Here is an 18,711-nt window from a genome sequence, read left to right as displayed (position 1 = left end):
CCCCTTTAATGAATGTGCGAACAGGAAAAAGGAGTGTTCCTATTGAAGGCAATCAGCATTCCTCTGTTCTTTTTCTGTGAAATTAGCATGATAAATTTGTGGATAGCTTTTATGAAAAAAATTAGGTCGGTAGGAGACTAATCTAGTTTCTTGAAGGCAGAAAATATTAGTTAAGCAATGTGCAGCACAGGTCATTGCTACTTTTAAAAATGAATCTAGTTATTCATTTTTATGCACACAATGCAAGTGAAAGGACCCGATGACATCACAGGTCCTTAGACAGCTGGAGCTCGGAAGGGAAAGAAACTGCAAGGACAAGTCTAGCAGCCAGGCAGGATCAGGTATCAGGTGAGTATACTTTTTTTTGTTTCAGCCAAGACCAAAACGAGCAGTTAACCTTTGCAGTGCGGGGGTAGACCAATTGCAATGGATAATGTTTAATGTACCCGGAGTTCTTCTTTACCGTTTACAAAAAAGGAAAAAATATAAACTAAACCTCAACGAGTTTGCTTCCTCTGAGGTTCTTTACGATTTCATCAAATGTCATGCCGAACAGCCACAGAACTCTGAAAATTATCACTGTCAACACTAGAAGCTTTAAAACTAAAAGGGCCATAGAAAAAGGTAATTTAGAGGCCTACACAAACTGGTCCACTACATTATTGTGTACAGGGGAGCCCACTCTTTCAAGGTTAGATTGACCCAAGTGAAAGGCCAAAAACAAGCCTATATTAAAAGGATCCAGCAAAGCATACAGGGATCTAAAGATACATACACACTTTCCGTCTGTTGGGTCCTCAAATGGAGGTACCTCCTTTACTATGTGTTTTGCTTTGGACTACAAATCCCAAAGACCAGCGCCCAAAATGTAGAGCTTATCCCAAGGACGAGCCCAAATGTAGAGCGCATATATATATATATATATATTTTACACACATACCGTATTTGCCGGCGTACACGGCGACTGGGCGTATAAGACGACCCTTTAAATACACCCACTGATCTGTCAGCCCGCTGGATGTGCGGTAGTACTGTATGTACTTCGGCTACATACAGTAAACCGCGATGCGCCAATCACGGCGAGCGATGTATTCAATGAATACAAAGCCTGCTCGGATTGGCAGAGGTTGTGTACATCGCTCGTCGTGATTGGCTCAGCACAGTATACTGTATGTAGGCGAAGCTACAGTACATACAGTATGACCGCAGATCCTGCGGGCTGACAGATTAGATTGCATACCTGGCGTATAAGTCGCTAGCAGAGCTCTTAGGCTTGTGGCTAAGAACAGCACCAAATCCCTAACAAATCTAGAGAACAATTTCTCAAGTTTCAAGGTTTCCCTAACCAACCTAATTAGCGCCTACTGCTTCTCATGCAGAAGTGGGCACACCAATTTCTCCTCGTCACCCACAGAACAAAGTAAATCTGCCTAAAATCATGGCTTCAGGGCCATAACCGGTGCCTGCAAGAACTTCACATGATCGTTTTTGAAAGGCACAATGAGGAAGTCATTTTCTAGGAGGCTTGGAGATTGAGTCCAATTGTTGAAATAGTGATTAACCCTTCCTAAGACCTCTATGCCTGGCCTGTTATAGCAGATACAATCACTGCAGACAATCCATCAGATAGCTGAACTCAACAAATACCTTTTCATCCATGAAGATCTTTATTGAACACAGCAGGTTACTAGCAGACAGACAATAAGATGTAACAGATGATGGAAATTACTGTATTTGCAAGTCAAAAAGGGTAATGCCTTCCCTTTCCATGTGAGCATGTGGCCAAGATTGCAGAATTACTTTAGGAAGAAGGAGGATGTACATTATACAAGGGGACCCACCACTGGCACAGCAATGGACGGGACCCACCACTGGCTGTAGAGCTCCAACAGCAGCTAACCACTCCCTTCTGGGATACCTTTGCTGCTTTGAGGTAATACACCTTACTTGTGATAATTCATTATGTCACACTTGATTGTTATCCAGCCTGGGACATATGTGGCTCAGTATACTACCATGTAATTTTTGGCTGGAATATGACGTCACTATGACATCACAGGGCGCAATTAAGCTCAGGGATTGGTTGGCTATCACGTATTGTTCTGTATTTTTATGCGTGTTTCATCTGCACTTTTATCACATGTCCTGCATGAGGAAGGGGATCTTGCGAGGCCCCGAAACATTGCATTGAGTGTGATTATGCTGCATTTTCGTTAATAGGCGCATCGGTATTGCAACTTTTGTCCCGGTGTCCATACTTTTCTTTGTGCATGGTCACTGCTGCACCCACTTGAATCTGAATGGAAAAAGCGGTCAGGAGTGCGATGGGTTCATGGACTGTTATTTGTTCCTACAACTGTCTCCACTATCCAAGACCCGATACAAGTGCTCCCTCCTCTTACACCTGATTAACGCTGCCAGAGCGTTTATTCCATTGTATTGGAAACATACTGCCGCTCTGGCTCCGGAAAGTGGACAATATACGCACTATGAAGAATTGACCTCTGCCTGTCAACATAGAGAGAAGCTCCGGAAAACATGGTTATACTGGCTGGATTTTGTGTATTCTCAGGAATACAGCAGCCTACTTGAGTGATGTTTTAATGTCAAGGTGATGTTGTCCAAGCTGTGGAGACTCTTGAAGTCCCGGTGCCATAGTCTCTCCTTCCCCCTCCTTTTACTATTACTCTTTGTTATCTTTCTTTAAACACCTCTGGACATTCAGTATACAATCAGGGGTATGTTTCGCGCAATCTCTCGGCATCACACGGGTACTTGGGAGGTTGTTATCTGGCTTGATTTGCTACCTCTACCAGATATGACATATCTTTATGGCTGTGTTATTGTAGCTCTGTGCCCTATAAGCACCTGTCTTTATGGTCATATGCTTTTTTCTGTATTACCTTCTTCTTTACACAATGTTACCCTGTTATTTGTTTTTTAAACCTGCTACAATACTTAAAGAATTTAAAAAAAAAAAAAAAATGGAACCTTTCTAGCTGTTCGAAGGTTTGGCTATTAGCATTGTGCTACCACTAGTGGTATTCCTTTGTTTTGCACCTAGCATCCTACTCCTGCAGTTTGAACTATAACCCAGTGGTCATGATATTTTGATCGGTGCAGTGAACTTCAATGAAGAAAAGAGAAACACCTGTTGACCCTGCCTGAAATGTTGTGAGTTGATAACTTCCAGTGCTTTCCACCCGTGCTGAAATTTTATCAGTTACATTTCTCCCAGCTATTTCTGGTTCTTGAGTTTAGATACGCTTTAGCTGTTGCAGGGAAGGAATATGAAAAAAAACCTCACAAAAACACCTTTGAAGAATGTAGTTTCTCACCTTTGAAGTCTCAATAATGTTCTTAAGGTGCAGGACAGCAAGTTGTCTCACCGCTGGCTGTGGATGGTTCAGGCTGAGCAGGAGTGATGTATTACAATCTGCCAGTAGCTGTAGAAGTATCAGAAAATATAATACTCACATAATTGTCACAGAAAGCATGCAAAATAGGACATGCATATTATAAAATTAAACAAATTGAAATGACCTAAAGAAATAAAAAAAGTTGAATTGCTGCTTCCTGAAAAAATACCAGTACAAAGTAAGAGATCTGAAAAAAAAATACTTGCCTGTTACCGAAAATGGGCTCCATTCCAGTTCATGCAGTTTTCTGCTTGCAACAGATTCATGCACCAGTTAGGAACAGGTACCTGAATTTGCTGCATGTAGGCTAGCACTGGGGCTAGCACTGACTGTCCATAGTGGACGCACTGTCCTTAGTGCAGCTCAGTAGAGCTTTGCCTGTTAATTAAATAACAGACTCCGATTCACTGAGCTCCCTACCCAGCCACTGCTCCCGTCACTCAGGCAGGCGCAGCAAGCAAAGAGTACTATTTACTGCTGTAGCTGTCCAGCAGCTGAATGGAGCCAGGGATGAGTGATTGGTTGCTGGTGTGACGAACTAGGAGCACAGAAAGAAAATACACAGAGGCAAATAACGCAGAACCCGGCATGCGGGGTGATTATTGGGGAATTTGGGTATACAAAGCGAGGTACAGAGGCCGGGGTTATGTCCTGGGGGGTTGCAGGTCAATTGGAGGGTCAAATCAGAAGGTAGGCAACGGGCACATGAAGGAATACGTTCAGAGTTACAATGCTAGTAATCCAGGGGTAGAAGAAGTAATCCTACAGGTAACAAGGCACAGTATGAGTACGTCCAGTAAGGGCGGGACAACAAGTCCCAGCAGATCTCAGCAGTAGATGGCAGGGGCAACAATAGATCACAGCAGACCTCAGCAGTAGACGGCAGGGGGAACAACAGATCCCAGCAGTCCTCAGCAGTGGTGGAGCAGAACAGGCAGGGTTAAGACCCTATTCCTTAAATCCGCAGAGACCGGCCTCAGCGCAGCTTCTAGTCTGCCAGTCAGAGAGAACCACCACCATGCAGCCCTCCCACCAAAACTTTCAAAAGGTCCTGAGAGGAGAGTACACAGGCTGTTGCAACTAACCTAACCCCCCCATGTTTCCTTTGTTCTGGGGAGGCTAACTAAAGTGAGCAGACACTCACTTTTGCAAGTGTTAGTAAAGCAACTTACAGGGCTTTCTTGAATTTGGTGCAGGACCTTTTAAAGGTCCATACCCTCAGAAAAGTGCAGTGAAGGCATTACTGAATGTCCCCCTGTATCCTGACAAAGTAAGAAATATCTAGAAAGAATGGATGTTAATGTGGGGAAGCTCAGTGTCAAAAGTCTTTCTTTCGGAACAACCAGCTTCCCGTCACTTTGATTTAGAACAGATTAGCTTCGAAAAGCCAGCTACACAGACAAAATCTAAAAGGTTTTTTTAGGCATGCTGTGTGAATAAGATGGCATAACATATAGAGGAGTTCTGAAAATTGTCTGCAAAATTGAAACACTAACCACTTCAGGACTGCAATATGTACAGTATTATAAACGTTGCAGTCCTAAAGTGGTTATAGCAAGATCACACTTTTTTTTGTCAGCAATGGCGATTTGTGCTATATCACGTTCTGTGTGGTCCATAGGTGACATTAGGGGTCTAATAGATCCCCGATGTCTCCATAAAGAGGACCTGCCACTGTATCCGTGCCACAACATAGGGGGCTTGTTAGCCCCTATGTGACGGCGATAAAGTGTTATGAAAAGTCACATTAAAAAAATAAAACATTTTTTATTTTAGTCTCCCCCCCTCCACACCCAACTTTACACACATACAAAAAAAACACACATGCATCAGGTGTGCCTACATGCAAAAACGATTGTGCCACAAATGTCAAAGGAGTAATAATTCTATGGCCATCACTTACTGTTGACACTAAACAAATGAGTAAAGGCTTTCAAAGCGTCGCCTATGGGCAATTTTGGGTGCTTCGTTTTATGCCATTTCACAGGCGCACACAATTTTAAGGTTTGATATGTTTGGTATCTATTTACCCGACACAACCCCAGCTTTTATATTTGACCAAAAATGGGTATTATACTCTGTTTATGTGCACTATAATTCCTTTTAGTCTATTTTATCCTAAAAATATTGGTTTAATAAACATTTACTCAATTATCGTGTGACAAACTATTGCATTTTTTTATTCTACAGGCCCTCTGCTTTCCGAAAATATATAATTGTTTGGGGTTTTAAGTTGTTTTAAAGTCAAAAAATCAAGTTTTATCATGTGTACAAAAATTAAGAAATTGCTCTAGACGTCGATTTCTGACTAAAGCTTGATGTGAAACAGAATTGGAATGTGACTGGTGAAAATTCAGCTGAAGAAAGCATAGAACATTTATCATTAAAGATCTGTCTGGTACACAAACCTCATGTTTCCCTCCACTGGTGGAGAGTGCAATGAACTGATGGAATAAGCCTTGTTCTTCCTGAACCATCCCAATCCGCAGCTGTTTCTCCAACACAAAATCCAAAGCTTGGGGGTATCTACAGAAGATAAAATAAAGCAAAAATAATATTGCACCATAAGCAGCCAAGCATGGTAGCCAAGCAATTAGCACCTCTGCATTCAACTTCACAAGGTATACTACTTTATAAAAGCCTGTATGCTCTCCCCATTATTTTTTTATCATGTGCACTGCACTTTTTACAACCACCACCATATATTAAATACATCACACATCAACTCATGCACTTAGTTGTAAAAAACACACTAAAAATAGAAATACATTCACTTAATACAAATTATTTTTATCAGTACTGTCCAAAAAAGTCCTTTGCGAGATCACCACTTTAGCGATATAATACAAAACAAAACGAGAATAAATGTCCTTCCACTTCCGCTAATGTTCAGGTGACAGCCGAACATTAGGTGACAGCCGCTTCATGTAAACGCCTGACCACCACACGTAATGATATGTGATATGATTGCATATGGTTCAGAATCAAACACTCGAGTGTTTTCTAACCGCATGTAATCATATCCCATACCATTACATGCAGTGTGCAGGCTTTTACATGAAGCGGCTGTCACCTGATCATTAACTTGAATAGATGACAGCTGCCGTTTGTAAACACCAGATTAGGGATTCTTGCTGCAGGAAAATGCAAGTTCATGACGCAGGAATCCCTAACTGCCTATAAACTTACAGATATGAATGGGGCCTTATTGTGAGTATATTCGTGTCTTCCCAGGGGATGCGTTTGATTCTTATGAATCTTGAGCAAAAAATATATAATGGGGGGTCCTATAAAATTAAAAGGTAACAAATACTTACATTTCTGTTTGTCTAAGATACCTTTTTAATATTCAAATGTAATTATACTGTGGGAGGAGCAGAGGTAAGGAACGTGGGCGAGGTAGGGAAGGATATTTTTATTATTAGTTAGGTACAGTTGTCACAGGATGAAACAAAGGTGCTTCATTTAGGACAGTTTGTCCCTATAAAATAGGATGAATAAATTCAATACTTTTTATATAGGGATGTCCCGATACCGATGCTAGCATCGGAATCGAGCCCGATACAGGGCATTTTGGAAAGTATTTGTACTTGTCAAAATGTCCCGATGCCTAGCGCCGAAGCATGCGCTATGTTTTTTTTTTTTAGGTGGTACCCCACCTGGAGCTCCTCCCACTGGACCAGCGCTGCCACTGACACGTCCCTGCTCTCTCCGACACAGTGACTTGTAATTGGTATCGGCAAGTACATGAGGGGATGTACTTGTACTTGGGCCTGAAAAAGTGGCATCGGGACATCCCTAGTTTTAAGTAATTTTCAGGCCTAAAATGTGGAATATAACATGGGTGCAAACAATGGGAAAAAAGGCCTCAGTCATGAAGGGGTTAAAGTCATATTAAAGTCAAAAGGATTTTAACCCCTTCATGACTGAGCTTGTTTTTAGTTTCTGTTCGTAAATGACTGACACACTTTTGACATTTTTGCTGTGTGATTCTTCCACGTCAGTAATATACTTTCTTACAAAGTGCACCTACACATATTATATATTGTTTTTTAGAGGACAGATAGGGCTACATATTTATATCACATATGTGTGTCTAACGCCTCACTTAGGACAAATAAAATATAAAAAAAGAGGAAAGAACGTTAAAAAAACACTTTTTTCCCAGTTTTGATTTGTAGTATTTTTTTTACACAACCAGCACAGCTAAAAAAAATGCAATACATACATTTGTCCCTTATTTTATTTTTTTACAAATTTATTTATTTTTTTACACTTTTCACTTTTTTTTTTTTACACTTTTCACTTTTTTTTTTAACTTAAAAATGTTATTTTATTTATTTAAATATATCAAGCAGTCATTGTGAATTAATCTCACTGTTACTGCTTGATAAATTAATACATTTATGGTTATTATCAGGCTGCTTCAAACTTCAGAACAGCCGATAATAAGTTAGTGACACTGATCCTGCAGCAGTTCAGGATTCAGCTGTTACTAAAGGTTTTCTGATTGTTGCAACAACGATCAGCAAACAAACATTCTTCTTCCAGGAATAGATACATTATAGGAATAGACACATTATGTATCTATTCATGAAAGGAAAAAAAAAGCCAGTATAGCTTGAGAGAGATATCTCTCGATCTATACCAGCTGTCAGAATGCAGGCAAAAGCCGGCATCTGTGTCTGCTCTGCTGTGACTCTCAGACACCCGATATTAAGGTATCGGGTGTCTGAAAAAGGTTAACCCTTTCATTAATGAATGCCTCTGTAGTAAGGGCATCCATTAATGAATGTTAAAAGCTGATTCTCAGCAATCAACAGCCCTCTAAAGCAGCAAATAACTCGTCACGTACAGTGTACGTGACAAGTCATTTGGTCCCATTGTGGCTGGACGTACAGTGTACGTCTCCCGTCACGAAGGGGTTAAGCTATTTAAAATGCTGATGAAAATCACTTACAATATATGCTGCTCCTTGATGTCTAAAAGTTTTAGTTTCCTGAAGAATCAGCTGGCCCTCTTTGCACTGGTTCTGACTTCTAGACAAAAGTCTTGCGATGGTCGTAAGGTGTATGGGCACCTTTAGAGTGATTCTTACCAGCAGTCTTCTTTGTGTGTGCTAGTAAGCTGTGTGTGTATCCACAGACAAAGCAAAACTACACAGACTCGCAAGGATTAACAACCATCCTCCTAGAACACTAGCACAAAACTGAGGCATCCTGAGACTAGTAGGGGTTATCCTGGGCTGGCCTACAGATTTTTTTTTTGTTTGCCAGGTGTCCCATCCTTCATTAGGCAGCAGTATAAACAGATGACTTTCCATGTCCATCAAACAAGGGAAGGAGGTTTTTCAAATGTGACCCCTAAAATTTTGAGGGGAGGGGTGTTCGTACTTTTTTTTTACCAGTCATTCCCCATTCTTAGTAGCTAGCTACATATTATTTCTGTATCTAGAATGTTACAACTGTCATTCAGGTTTAAACAAATCATTGCTAAATTGCACAAATGTTGGGGAGAATTTATCAAAACTGGAGAAGACAGAATCTGGAGCAGTTGCCAATAGCAACCAATCAGCTTCTTTCTTGTTTGTTCAATTAAGCTTTGAAAATGAAAGACAGATTTGCCGACGCAACTGCTCCAGATTCTGTCTGCACCCGTTTTGATAAATTCTCCTCATCGTCCCTTGAACTGCCTTGAAAAATAAGACAGTGTATTAACACTATCATTCCTGAACTTTTGCATTGATGTGCCTTAGCCATATAAGCAGCTAATAAATTCACATACTTGGTTTCTAAAAGCCTTATAAGAGGCAGGATACGTTTCCCCAAATCCGCCATTTTGTTAGCGTCCTCACGATCGTGTTCGCCAAATGAAATGAATTCGTCCAGAAAAGTCCTACAAACAGTACAGATAAAGGTCAACTGTATTTACATTGCAAACAAAACAGGAAAGGCTACCAAGTAAACATACAAGGTTTCTTACCGAGCTAACATTATAGAGAGGTCTTTTTCCAGGATAATATTGTGAAGTATTGCTTCAAGAATAGCTTTACACACAACAGGATCTGCCACATCAGCATTTTCCCCTAGGACAACATCAAAAAAAGTTTTTAAAAAAAAGCAAACTACTTTATTGCCAACAATAGTATTTGATGAAAAACAGAAAGAAAAAAAAACTCCAGACTAAAACCAAATCTTATGCCCAAGCATTTCCAATTTTGCATTGTTTTAATAAAAAATTAAACAAGATTAATTAAATGAGATAAAAAGTTAGGGCAAATTCTGTATATTTGATCATTAAAGAACAGCAAACCTCTTGGAAAGGTTACTATTTTTAGTTCTGGAATGGCCCAAGTAGACCAAGAATAGATTAGTACTTCTGCTTAGCGATTCTTTCTTCATGGTGTTTTTGTGTGGCTAAAAATAATTTGTCAAGTATTATAAAGCTTTTATTTACACAGTAAAACATTAAAAAGGCCATGCTTCATTGCACCGTGTTTTACTTTGTGTGCCGCTGAAGACATCCAGTTTGTACAAAAAATAATTGTGGGCCTTTGTTATTAGAAGTAATAGCATCCATCATTTCTTGTTTCTGATTCCACACTCGTTTCACAATCACCAATATTTCAGTGCTTTAACAGTCCCCAGAAAATACTGAATGCCTCTCCATTTACATTTTGCATTGTAAACGTGAGTCAGTGTAGAGAACACAAGGATTTTTTTTTTTTTTATGTATTTCTAAATTCAAACCATAACCGAGTTAAAACATTTCGGTTGGCGATTGTTTTTATAATTAAAAGCAGAAGACTCTTATAATAGCACTGGTTACATCACAAATCACCAGAAGTATTTTCTGTACTAAAAAGCAATGCATTCCAATAAAATTGCAGGTAAAGTTTACCTTTTAACTGAAAGTGAACATCTACCCAGACTATGCACACTAAAGTATTTTTAGTCCTAGGTATTGTGGAGAGATTCTTAGCACTTTTATTACTTACTATTGCAGCAGAATATTAGAAGCCTCACAGGAGTAGAAGCCAAGTAAAACCTGACTTTTGAGAAATAATTACTTCACAGTACAAGCAGTTAGAGAGGTCAGGGATGGCTTGCTTTAAAGCTCTTTTGCTGCTTGTTGAGAATGTTTTTTTTTAATGCCTATATACTAGGCAAAAGTGCACTTTCTATGTGCTTTATGAGACAAAGGATCCACATACCTGATGATGAGTTAAAGATGGCAGAAACCAAATTCAGAAGAAGGTATTCTAAAAATGAGGATATGTCATATAAGCTGGAAATTTCCTTCAGAATACTGACCAGGTCAGGCACTTTGCAGAGATGAATAAATGGTCTGCAAAACAAGAGCAGAAATGTGGAATAAACCACAATAACAACGGCCAAACACAATTAAAGCTGCAAGCACTAAAGAGAATAAAACTAAAAAAACTAGTGCTGAAACAACTAATCGATAAAATCTCTTATAGGGACTTCCGGTTCCGGCGCCAGATGGACTAGATGTGTGTGCTGGAGTTCCGTTCCACCACTTCTAAATACACACTTATTCAGCTTCTAAATACACACTTATTCTTGCTTCTCACCTGGACCTCTCACCCGGTCTCCCAACCACTAAAGGCTATGGACAGATTTGTGGCCCGCTCGCAACCGACCCGCCATTCTCTTTCCTCCCCGTTCGACCAGAACGAAAATCAGACGTACGTGGAGAACATAGACGAAAGGGGACCCGAAGCTAACAAAAATTCGGGTGGTGAGTCACAGTTTCCAACACATGCCCAGATTGATTATCAGAGACTAGCTGCCACTGAGCCCACTTGACAATGACCCTGCAGAGCACACTATAGATCCTGCTCAGCCCATCTGATACTCTCTATGGTGGGCTCTGCAGGGCCTCAGGTGGGCTGGTCGCCGGGGTCCATTCCCCTGTACCTCCTCCCAACTCCTCTTACCTGCTGCTGCTGGGGCCCAGCCCCCTCCACCCCCCTCTCATGTCACCTCTGCCATGCCACCTCTGGTACAGCTGATACTCATAAGAGGCCCCCAGGCTGCCCAGACCCCTTACATGAGTACCGGCCGTACCCCCGATGGCGGTGTTCGATCAAAGTTTGTGACTACGTTACAATGTGTGACCGGTGACGTGGTCACACATTTCAATGTAATCACGCCCAGTTTTTTGGCGATGGAATGTGTGACCGCCAATAGGTCAAGCATTCCAACGCTTTCTTAACTGTTCCAGGGCAGATCGGCATCGCAAATCGTATGTGCAGGAGATCCAACTGAGTGCGATCTCGCATTCCACCCCACTCACAAAGTCGGATAGAAGTGACATCTCAGGACCGAACAGATGTTCCAAGGGAGATCAGTTCTCCTGCTTATACCATCTGCGATGCTGATCTGCCCGGGTGTGCACACTGTGTGCACACTGTGTGCACTGCAGGGGGCGGGGCATGTGACACACTCCTCTCCCGCAGCCTGTTATTCCTAGTGCATAAGCGTGTCAAGTTCACTCTGGCATACCCAGCTATCCTACGCTTTTCGGCTCCAGATGGGGAAACCATTGCAATTCACATCTTCTACCCACGCTAAAACCTGTGTCGACTGACACTTCTCTGATGCCGCCTTATCTTCTGCTTCCCCGATCAAGAGCCCTCCCAGGAAAAAGAAAGCCTCAACTTCCAACAGGCACTTGATATAAGGGGACTCGCCAGGGATGTCCCCTCTCGCCGCTCTTGTTTAATATTGCTATTGAACCATTGTCCCGCTCCCTCACCTCTAATAGACTATTTAGCGGTTATCAATCTGGTCCTTACAATACTAAAATGGGCCCCATTTGCTGATTACATTTTATTATTTTTGTCTGATCCATTGACCCAAATACCACTCATCCTGAACATAAAGTTATATGGCTCCTTTTCTGGCCTGAAGATTAACGTAGATAAAAATGAAATCTTGCCTCCAACTCAAGATAAATCCTTTTTGAAAGCCCTTTCTTATGCCCACCCCTCTCTACAGATTAAAAAACAATACCTGACCTATTTAGGCATTTGTATCCCACGCTCAGCTAGAGATCTATATTCCCTGAATTATAAACCAATAATCCACAAAGTGACACAAGAATTAAGAATATGGCAGGACTATCCCATCTCTCTCCTGGGTAGATGCCACCTAATTAAAATGGTTAGTTTCCCTTGACTACTTTATCCTTTTCAAAGTATACCGCTTCTTCTTAAACATAAGGATATTACCCTTTTACACAAAGCCTTTTCAACTTTTATATGGTGAAGAAAGAAATCAAGAGTGGTCTTATGGAAGCTGCAAGTCTACTCCAAATATGAGAGCCAATGTGCCCAGCCCTATAATCTATAACCTAGCCAGCCTTTTCCGCCATGTACGGGACTGGCTACATGATACCTCCTTTTATACCAATACTCCGCTTGAGAGCCATCTGGTTGCACTGTGGTCCCTCCCTGGTATACTTCACACTCCTGTATCCTTACTTCCCTCCCATATTAAAAGTAACATCCTGTTTAGAGATACTGTGCTAGCGTGGAGAGAGATTAGGAAACTCTTCCATAGCCCTACTGTACTTTCTCCATTAATGCCCATTTTGTCCTCCCCAATTTTTAATGCAGGTTTAGAGTCCTCTGTATTTCGGTCTTGGGGTGCTAAAGATATCAATGTACTCAAGGATCTATTTACCTGTCAGGGTAACTGTAAAACATTCCGAGACCTTAGGACTCAATATCACCTCCTTCAGGTCTCTTCAAATTCCAAAAAATAAATAGAGACCTGCTAATTTGCACCTGTAATCTGTATAGTTCTTAAGTGAAGCATTAAAACAGATGACTCTTGTATAGAGTTTCCCCTGCACCTGAGGGTATCAGCTTCAATTACTTCTTCATGAGGGGTGCCAATGCATTGAAACGCTTTTGCCCAGCTTAGCTAATCCCCTAATAAATTAGCAGTTGACAAGTTGATATAAGCACAAGCAGGTCTGATAAGCAGGCAGATTTAACAACCCAGGTGACCCCAGCATTCATCCGAAAGTCATAAACCTAATTTACAATATCAGCTCCATTTCATAATTTGGAATTGGACAGTGATATTGAAAATTTGGTGCAGAAATGGCTGTGTCTTGTTACAACAAGAACATAGATACCAAGAAAACATAGTTCAGAATGAGCCACGGCTGGACAGGCGACATTTACCTTCCTGGGCCTCCCATCATTCACATCTCGGGCACATTTAGCTTCAATCTAAAGGTAACTTCGTTATGCATAATAATTTAGGGGTTGCCGGACCATATGGAAAATGAATACCCAATATCCTCGTAGTTATTAATTTACCAGTTTGGGAGGAGCGGGAGGAGCAGGAGGAGGAAATCGTAAAAGCTCGTCCCTCCTGCTCTCCCTTCCCAGCCCTGCGGGCCAGCTCCGTGACACCCCCTAGAGGGCTGACAAAAAGATATTGCCGAGGCAGCTATAGAGGCTCTTGTTTTGAAACATCAAGAAAAGGAACTCCAGCAACATCAAGAAGTCTTATCGTAGTAGAGTTCCACATTAAAATCTGGACATCTGTGCAAGCTTGCTTGAAGGAGAGCCCTTCAGACCCCTCTTGATTATTGAACTTTGGACTGTCAGAACTCCAAAAAACCAGGACGGTTAAGTATTCTCTTTTGTTTTACTGTTATCTATTTTGTTTCTTTATTATCTTTTTCTGTATATATTTCTGCACCATTTCTTTTATTAAAGGATGATCCTTAAAATCGTAAAGCTTATCCCTATGCTCTAAATATGAACTCAAAGTATCCTTGCCTCTGTGAAGAGCACTACTGTATAGTAAAAACTGTCCTATTCCTGTTTGAGAGGACAGGGGCATCATAGGCTTTGTTTAAGGGCCTGTTCACATGAGTTTCAGGTCCTGATCAGGTGCGGATCTGCAGACGCGGTGTTATGCGTTTCCTGACCGTAGAAAATGTGACATGCAGTATTTTTCTGTCGTAACCTGAACGGACTGCGCACGTGAGAACTGTAGCCCATAAAACACATAGGGATACATTGCATTTTTAGTGCAGGAGCGTACGGATCAGGTCAGCACAGAAAACGGACGTCGTGTGAACAGGCCCTAAGTGTTTTTAATTGTCACAGCACTTGCTGGGAACAGTCTGTGTTTCCGTTAAAAAAAAAAAAAGTGGTGGCAGCGAACATTTGATGTATAAAGGGTTAACTGAAGGGTTAACTGCGGAGTTAACCAACGCTAGTAACAATCGCTCTCAGTCTGCTGGCCTGAGATTGTTGTCCTGTGAGCCGGTAAATCTCTGGGAAAGGTGTGGCCGAGTGTGGTATCGTCACGTCCTTTTGACGGCACGCTTAGTTCACAACTGCGTGTAGTCACATGCGATTGGCATACAGAGGGTTGGGGCCGGGTGTACGTCACAGGGGGCACCTCCTGCGGGTGGGGATACAAATCTAGTGGTCCTGCAACACTGCCATGTCTCTTGATAAATACAAAAAGATACACTTTTTACACTGCTGATTACTTACTTGTTTCCCACATTTGATGACTGTTGATTCTGCAGAAGTATAATTAGACATCCCACACCTTCTCGGAGGAGAGATGACGTTTTGAGAAGTGTTCTGCTGACCTGTGATGTCAAGGCTTTCAACACAGATGATTCTACAATTGATTTTGTTGCCAACTGGCATATTATAATGAATGTGGAAGATTTGTATTCCACGAGGGAAGTCTTTAACCCCTAGAGCAGAAAACACTCATTAGAACACAATTCATGTCTGCTCTTTCAAAGGAGACTCACTTCATTTTATACCATTAGACTCACTGCTTGGCTTCACAAATACTAAAATGCATGACTTCCTAAAAGTGAACCCGTGCTTTGTGTAGAAAAATAAAATAAAAAAAGTTTACTTATTTCCACTATTCCTAGCAACACAACTTTTTTACTCCCCCAGCACTTATGGGTTCAATTCACTAAACATTATCGCATGAGATAAAATGGTTACGTGACCTTTCAGTGAAATATCACAAGATTAACTAAAATAAAAACAAAAGGCAATGGAAGTATTTGAAAACACATTGCTGGAATATGGAGTTCATCCAAAAGGAGGACACAGCAAGGAACCCATGCCATCCTGAAGGCAGGAAGCAGATCAAATAAAAAGCGTTATTTTTACGCCTTGGCTGGTTTTTAAATTTATGGGTGCAAATAACTGAACCCATTTGCATTTTATTTATTTTATGCACTGGAAACAACCATATATAAAAAAAAAAGTGAAGAAAGCCTAAATGTTGATAAATTCTGCACAAATACTGTACATAACTATACGCTAAATGTATACCCATGAGTTCGTTTACGTCAAAATTTGAGGTATTTAGCTCTTAGTGAAATAATCCCTATGTCTACCAGGAAAAAAAAAAGCGAGCAAGCCCCTTCACACAAAGCTGAGAACAATCTTCAGGTCCCTATAAAAAGAGTGCTGGGTGCCTGCACAGACAAGCTCCAGTGCTGTCAAATGGGAGGAAGGAAATTGTCACATGCTTCCCCATACCCCTGGACACTAGAGGGGAATTTATCAAAACTGGAGCAGAGAGAATCTGGAGCAGTTGCCCATGGCAACCAATCAGCATCTCTCTTCAGTTTGTACGGTTAAGGTTTGAAAATAAAAAGGTGGATGCTGATTGGTTGCCACCGGCAACTGCTCCATATTCTGTCTGCTCCAGTTTTGGTAAATTCCCCTCTGGGAATTTATCAAAACTGGAGCAGACAAAATGTGGAGCAGTTGCAAAGGGCAACCAATCAGCTTCTCTCTTCAGTATGCTCAGTTAAGCTTTGAAAATGAAAGACAGAAGCTGATTGGTTGCCATGCACAGCTGCTCCAGATTTTGTCTGCTCCAGTTTTGATAAATTCGCCTCTGGGTATTCTCCTTTCTTCCAGACACCAGAGTGGAATGGCAGGAATGCAAAGAGAATGCATGGTTAGCATGCCCAAAGAACAGGTTACCATTATAGAACCCAGCTATCAAGCCTACAAATACACAGAACGTATGCTACACTTTGTCAGCATAACAAGTTAGCAATCACTTACATTGACTCATGAAAAACAAACGAAATCATGAATCAACACTGCATAAAAACAATCCAGAATATAACTTAGGCCATTAACTGTGGAAGAAATTGTATTGACAAAAAATAAGAATGGCCCTATAAGAATGACTAAACATGTCTCACACAGTACAAGACAAATATGAGTGTACACTGTGTTGACGTCATGCTGGCACAATAAGCAGGAAAATGAAAATTCTTAAATTAGAGTTAGCTTCCAGTTGAAGCTACTGCTTCTGCTATTTCTTTTGCTACATCTGTACAACGTATGGGTATAAAGGATGGTTCAACCTGTCCAAATCTGTTCATAGCAATTGCTGAGTGTCAGCCATTTTGACTTGAAAAACAATATTGGTGCAAGGTACTCACACATGCATCTTTTCTGCTTTGGGCCAAGCAACTTAGAGAACTATGGTGTTAAGGTTTTTCCCCATAGTTCTCCTTAGGGTAACTGGAGGACACAAACTAGCGTCCTCTCGTCACCCCAGGCTCAGTATACCGCAAGCTGAAGCTCGCGGTATACTGAGACGCCTCAGTATACCACGAGCTGCTGCTCGCAGTATACTGTGACGCCGCAGCTGAAGCGGATCCCGACAATTATGTCTGGATCCGCCCAGCTGCGTGATCTAGAGGCAGAGCCAGCTGTACCCGCCCCCTCCCCATCGGAGTAGGGGGGGGGGAATCCAGCCCCTCCCCTGTCACGGCAGAGGGCCGTGAGAGGATCGAGAGGTGAGCGAACGCCGGTATGTGTTCGCTCACCTCCCGATCTACTAAGCCGACCTGTGACAGTCTCATTGTGACTGTGAAAAGCACTCACCTCATAGTTCTCTTTTAACCCAGCAGAATCTAGGGTTTTCCAATGTTACAAAATGATCAAATTGGAGGTATGCAGAATAGTGTTCACATTAATACCTTTTGTACATAAGGAAGAAGTTTAGCAACCAGCATGTCAGAAATGTTATCAGCACAATCCAAAGCAGCCACTATACTGGAGACATAAAAAGACATCAAGATTCTCAGTTTGGCTGTGCTCCCAGCATGGTTTGAAAACGCCTGCAAAAAAAAAATAAAATCAATAATGGGCCAGGCAAAACATTACATAAAAAGCTGACAAGAGAACACAACATAAAGTAGTGAGAAAATAAAGTAAAAAATGTTGAGCTTTAGCAATAATGTGCCCCTCAAGTGCTGGTTGGGCCGTGAAATACTGATCCAAAAGGAAACTAAGGCCCCATTCACACACGAATCGGCCTGCACATACAGCTCCATGCGGGACCGTACCGAGCAGCTGCCGGGAAGGACAGGTGCTGCGTGTGATTAGTACACAGCCCCCGTCCTTCACTATGGGGCTATGCGGCCGTACGCCCCCCTAAGCTCACCTCAATTGCAGGTCCGTAGGGGTGCAGGTTTTCTGGCCGGGATGCATACAGGATCCATTCAGGCGGCGTATGAATACACTCACCTGCACCCCTACGGACCTGCAATTGAGGTGAGTGTAGGGAGGGCGTACGGCCGCGTAGCCCCATAGAGAATGACAAGGGCTGCGTACTAATCACACACAGCACCTGTCCTTCCCGGCAGCTGCTTGGTACCGCCCTGCACGTGCAGGCTGATTCGTGTGTGAATGGGGCCTAACGGTCAGCATTTGAACAGTCATAGGCACACTCTCCCACACTGCACTACCTATTCCTACTGAAAGGTTACTCAGGCACCCAGCATTATTTTGTGAAAAGAGGGCAGGAGCAGTGCCAAATCTCCACTATGAGAAAGGGGAGACACTGAGGGGGAAAGGCACTTTACGATATGCCATATTACATTTGAGGTACATCTTAGGTCAGTGATGGCTACCGTTTTTGAACCAGAGTGCCCAAACTGCAACGCAAAATCAATTTATCTCAAAAGGCATTTGGGTTTTAAAAACCATTCAGCATCACTACAACTACAAAATAGAGAAACACACATATTCATTTATATACACAGATACAAACACAATCTTAAAAACACACATGCATTTTCCTTAATCGATTAGTCCATTTTTTTTTTCGATTAATCAGATCTAATAAAAAAAATAAAAAAATTAACACTGTCATTTATTTTAAATAAAATACACGATTGCAGTGTTACAAAAAGTTTACTTCAGAATAAAACGGTATGCACATTT

General features: G+C 41.6%; 1 protein-coding gene across 1 annotated transcript in view; it reads right to left on the bottom strand.

Moving 5' to 3' along the window:
* HEATR1 (HEAT repeat containing 1) overlaps nt 1-18,711 on the bottom strand; it is a 205,382-nt gene that overhangs the window by 172,483 nt on the left and 14,188 nt on the right. Inside the window, 7 exon segments of the mRNA XM_018563295.1 lie at nt 3,339-3,446; nt 5,828-5,945; nt 9,204-9,314; nt 9,402-9,504; nt 10,633-10,766; nt 14,974-15,185; nt 17,463-17,603. Of these exon segments, the coding sequence (XP_018418797.1) occupies nt 3,339-3,446; nt 5,828-5,945; nt 9,204-9,314; nt 9,402-9,504; nt 10,633-10,766; nt 14,974-15,185; nt 17,463-17,603 (927 nt within the window).

The sequence above is a fragment of the Nanorana parkeri genome, unplaced genomic scaffold (assembly GCF_000935625.1).
Source record: "Nanorana parkeri isolate BGI_ZX_2015 unplaced genomic scaffold, ASM93562v1 scaffold650, whole genome shotgun sequence".
NCBI classification, from domain to species: domain Eukaryota; kingdom Metazoa; phylum Chordata; class Amphibia; order Anura; family Dicroglossidae; genus Nanorana; species Nanorana parkeri.
Note: the sequence above shows the minus strand (reverse complement) of the source record. Positions and strands in the feature narration are given on the sequence as shown.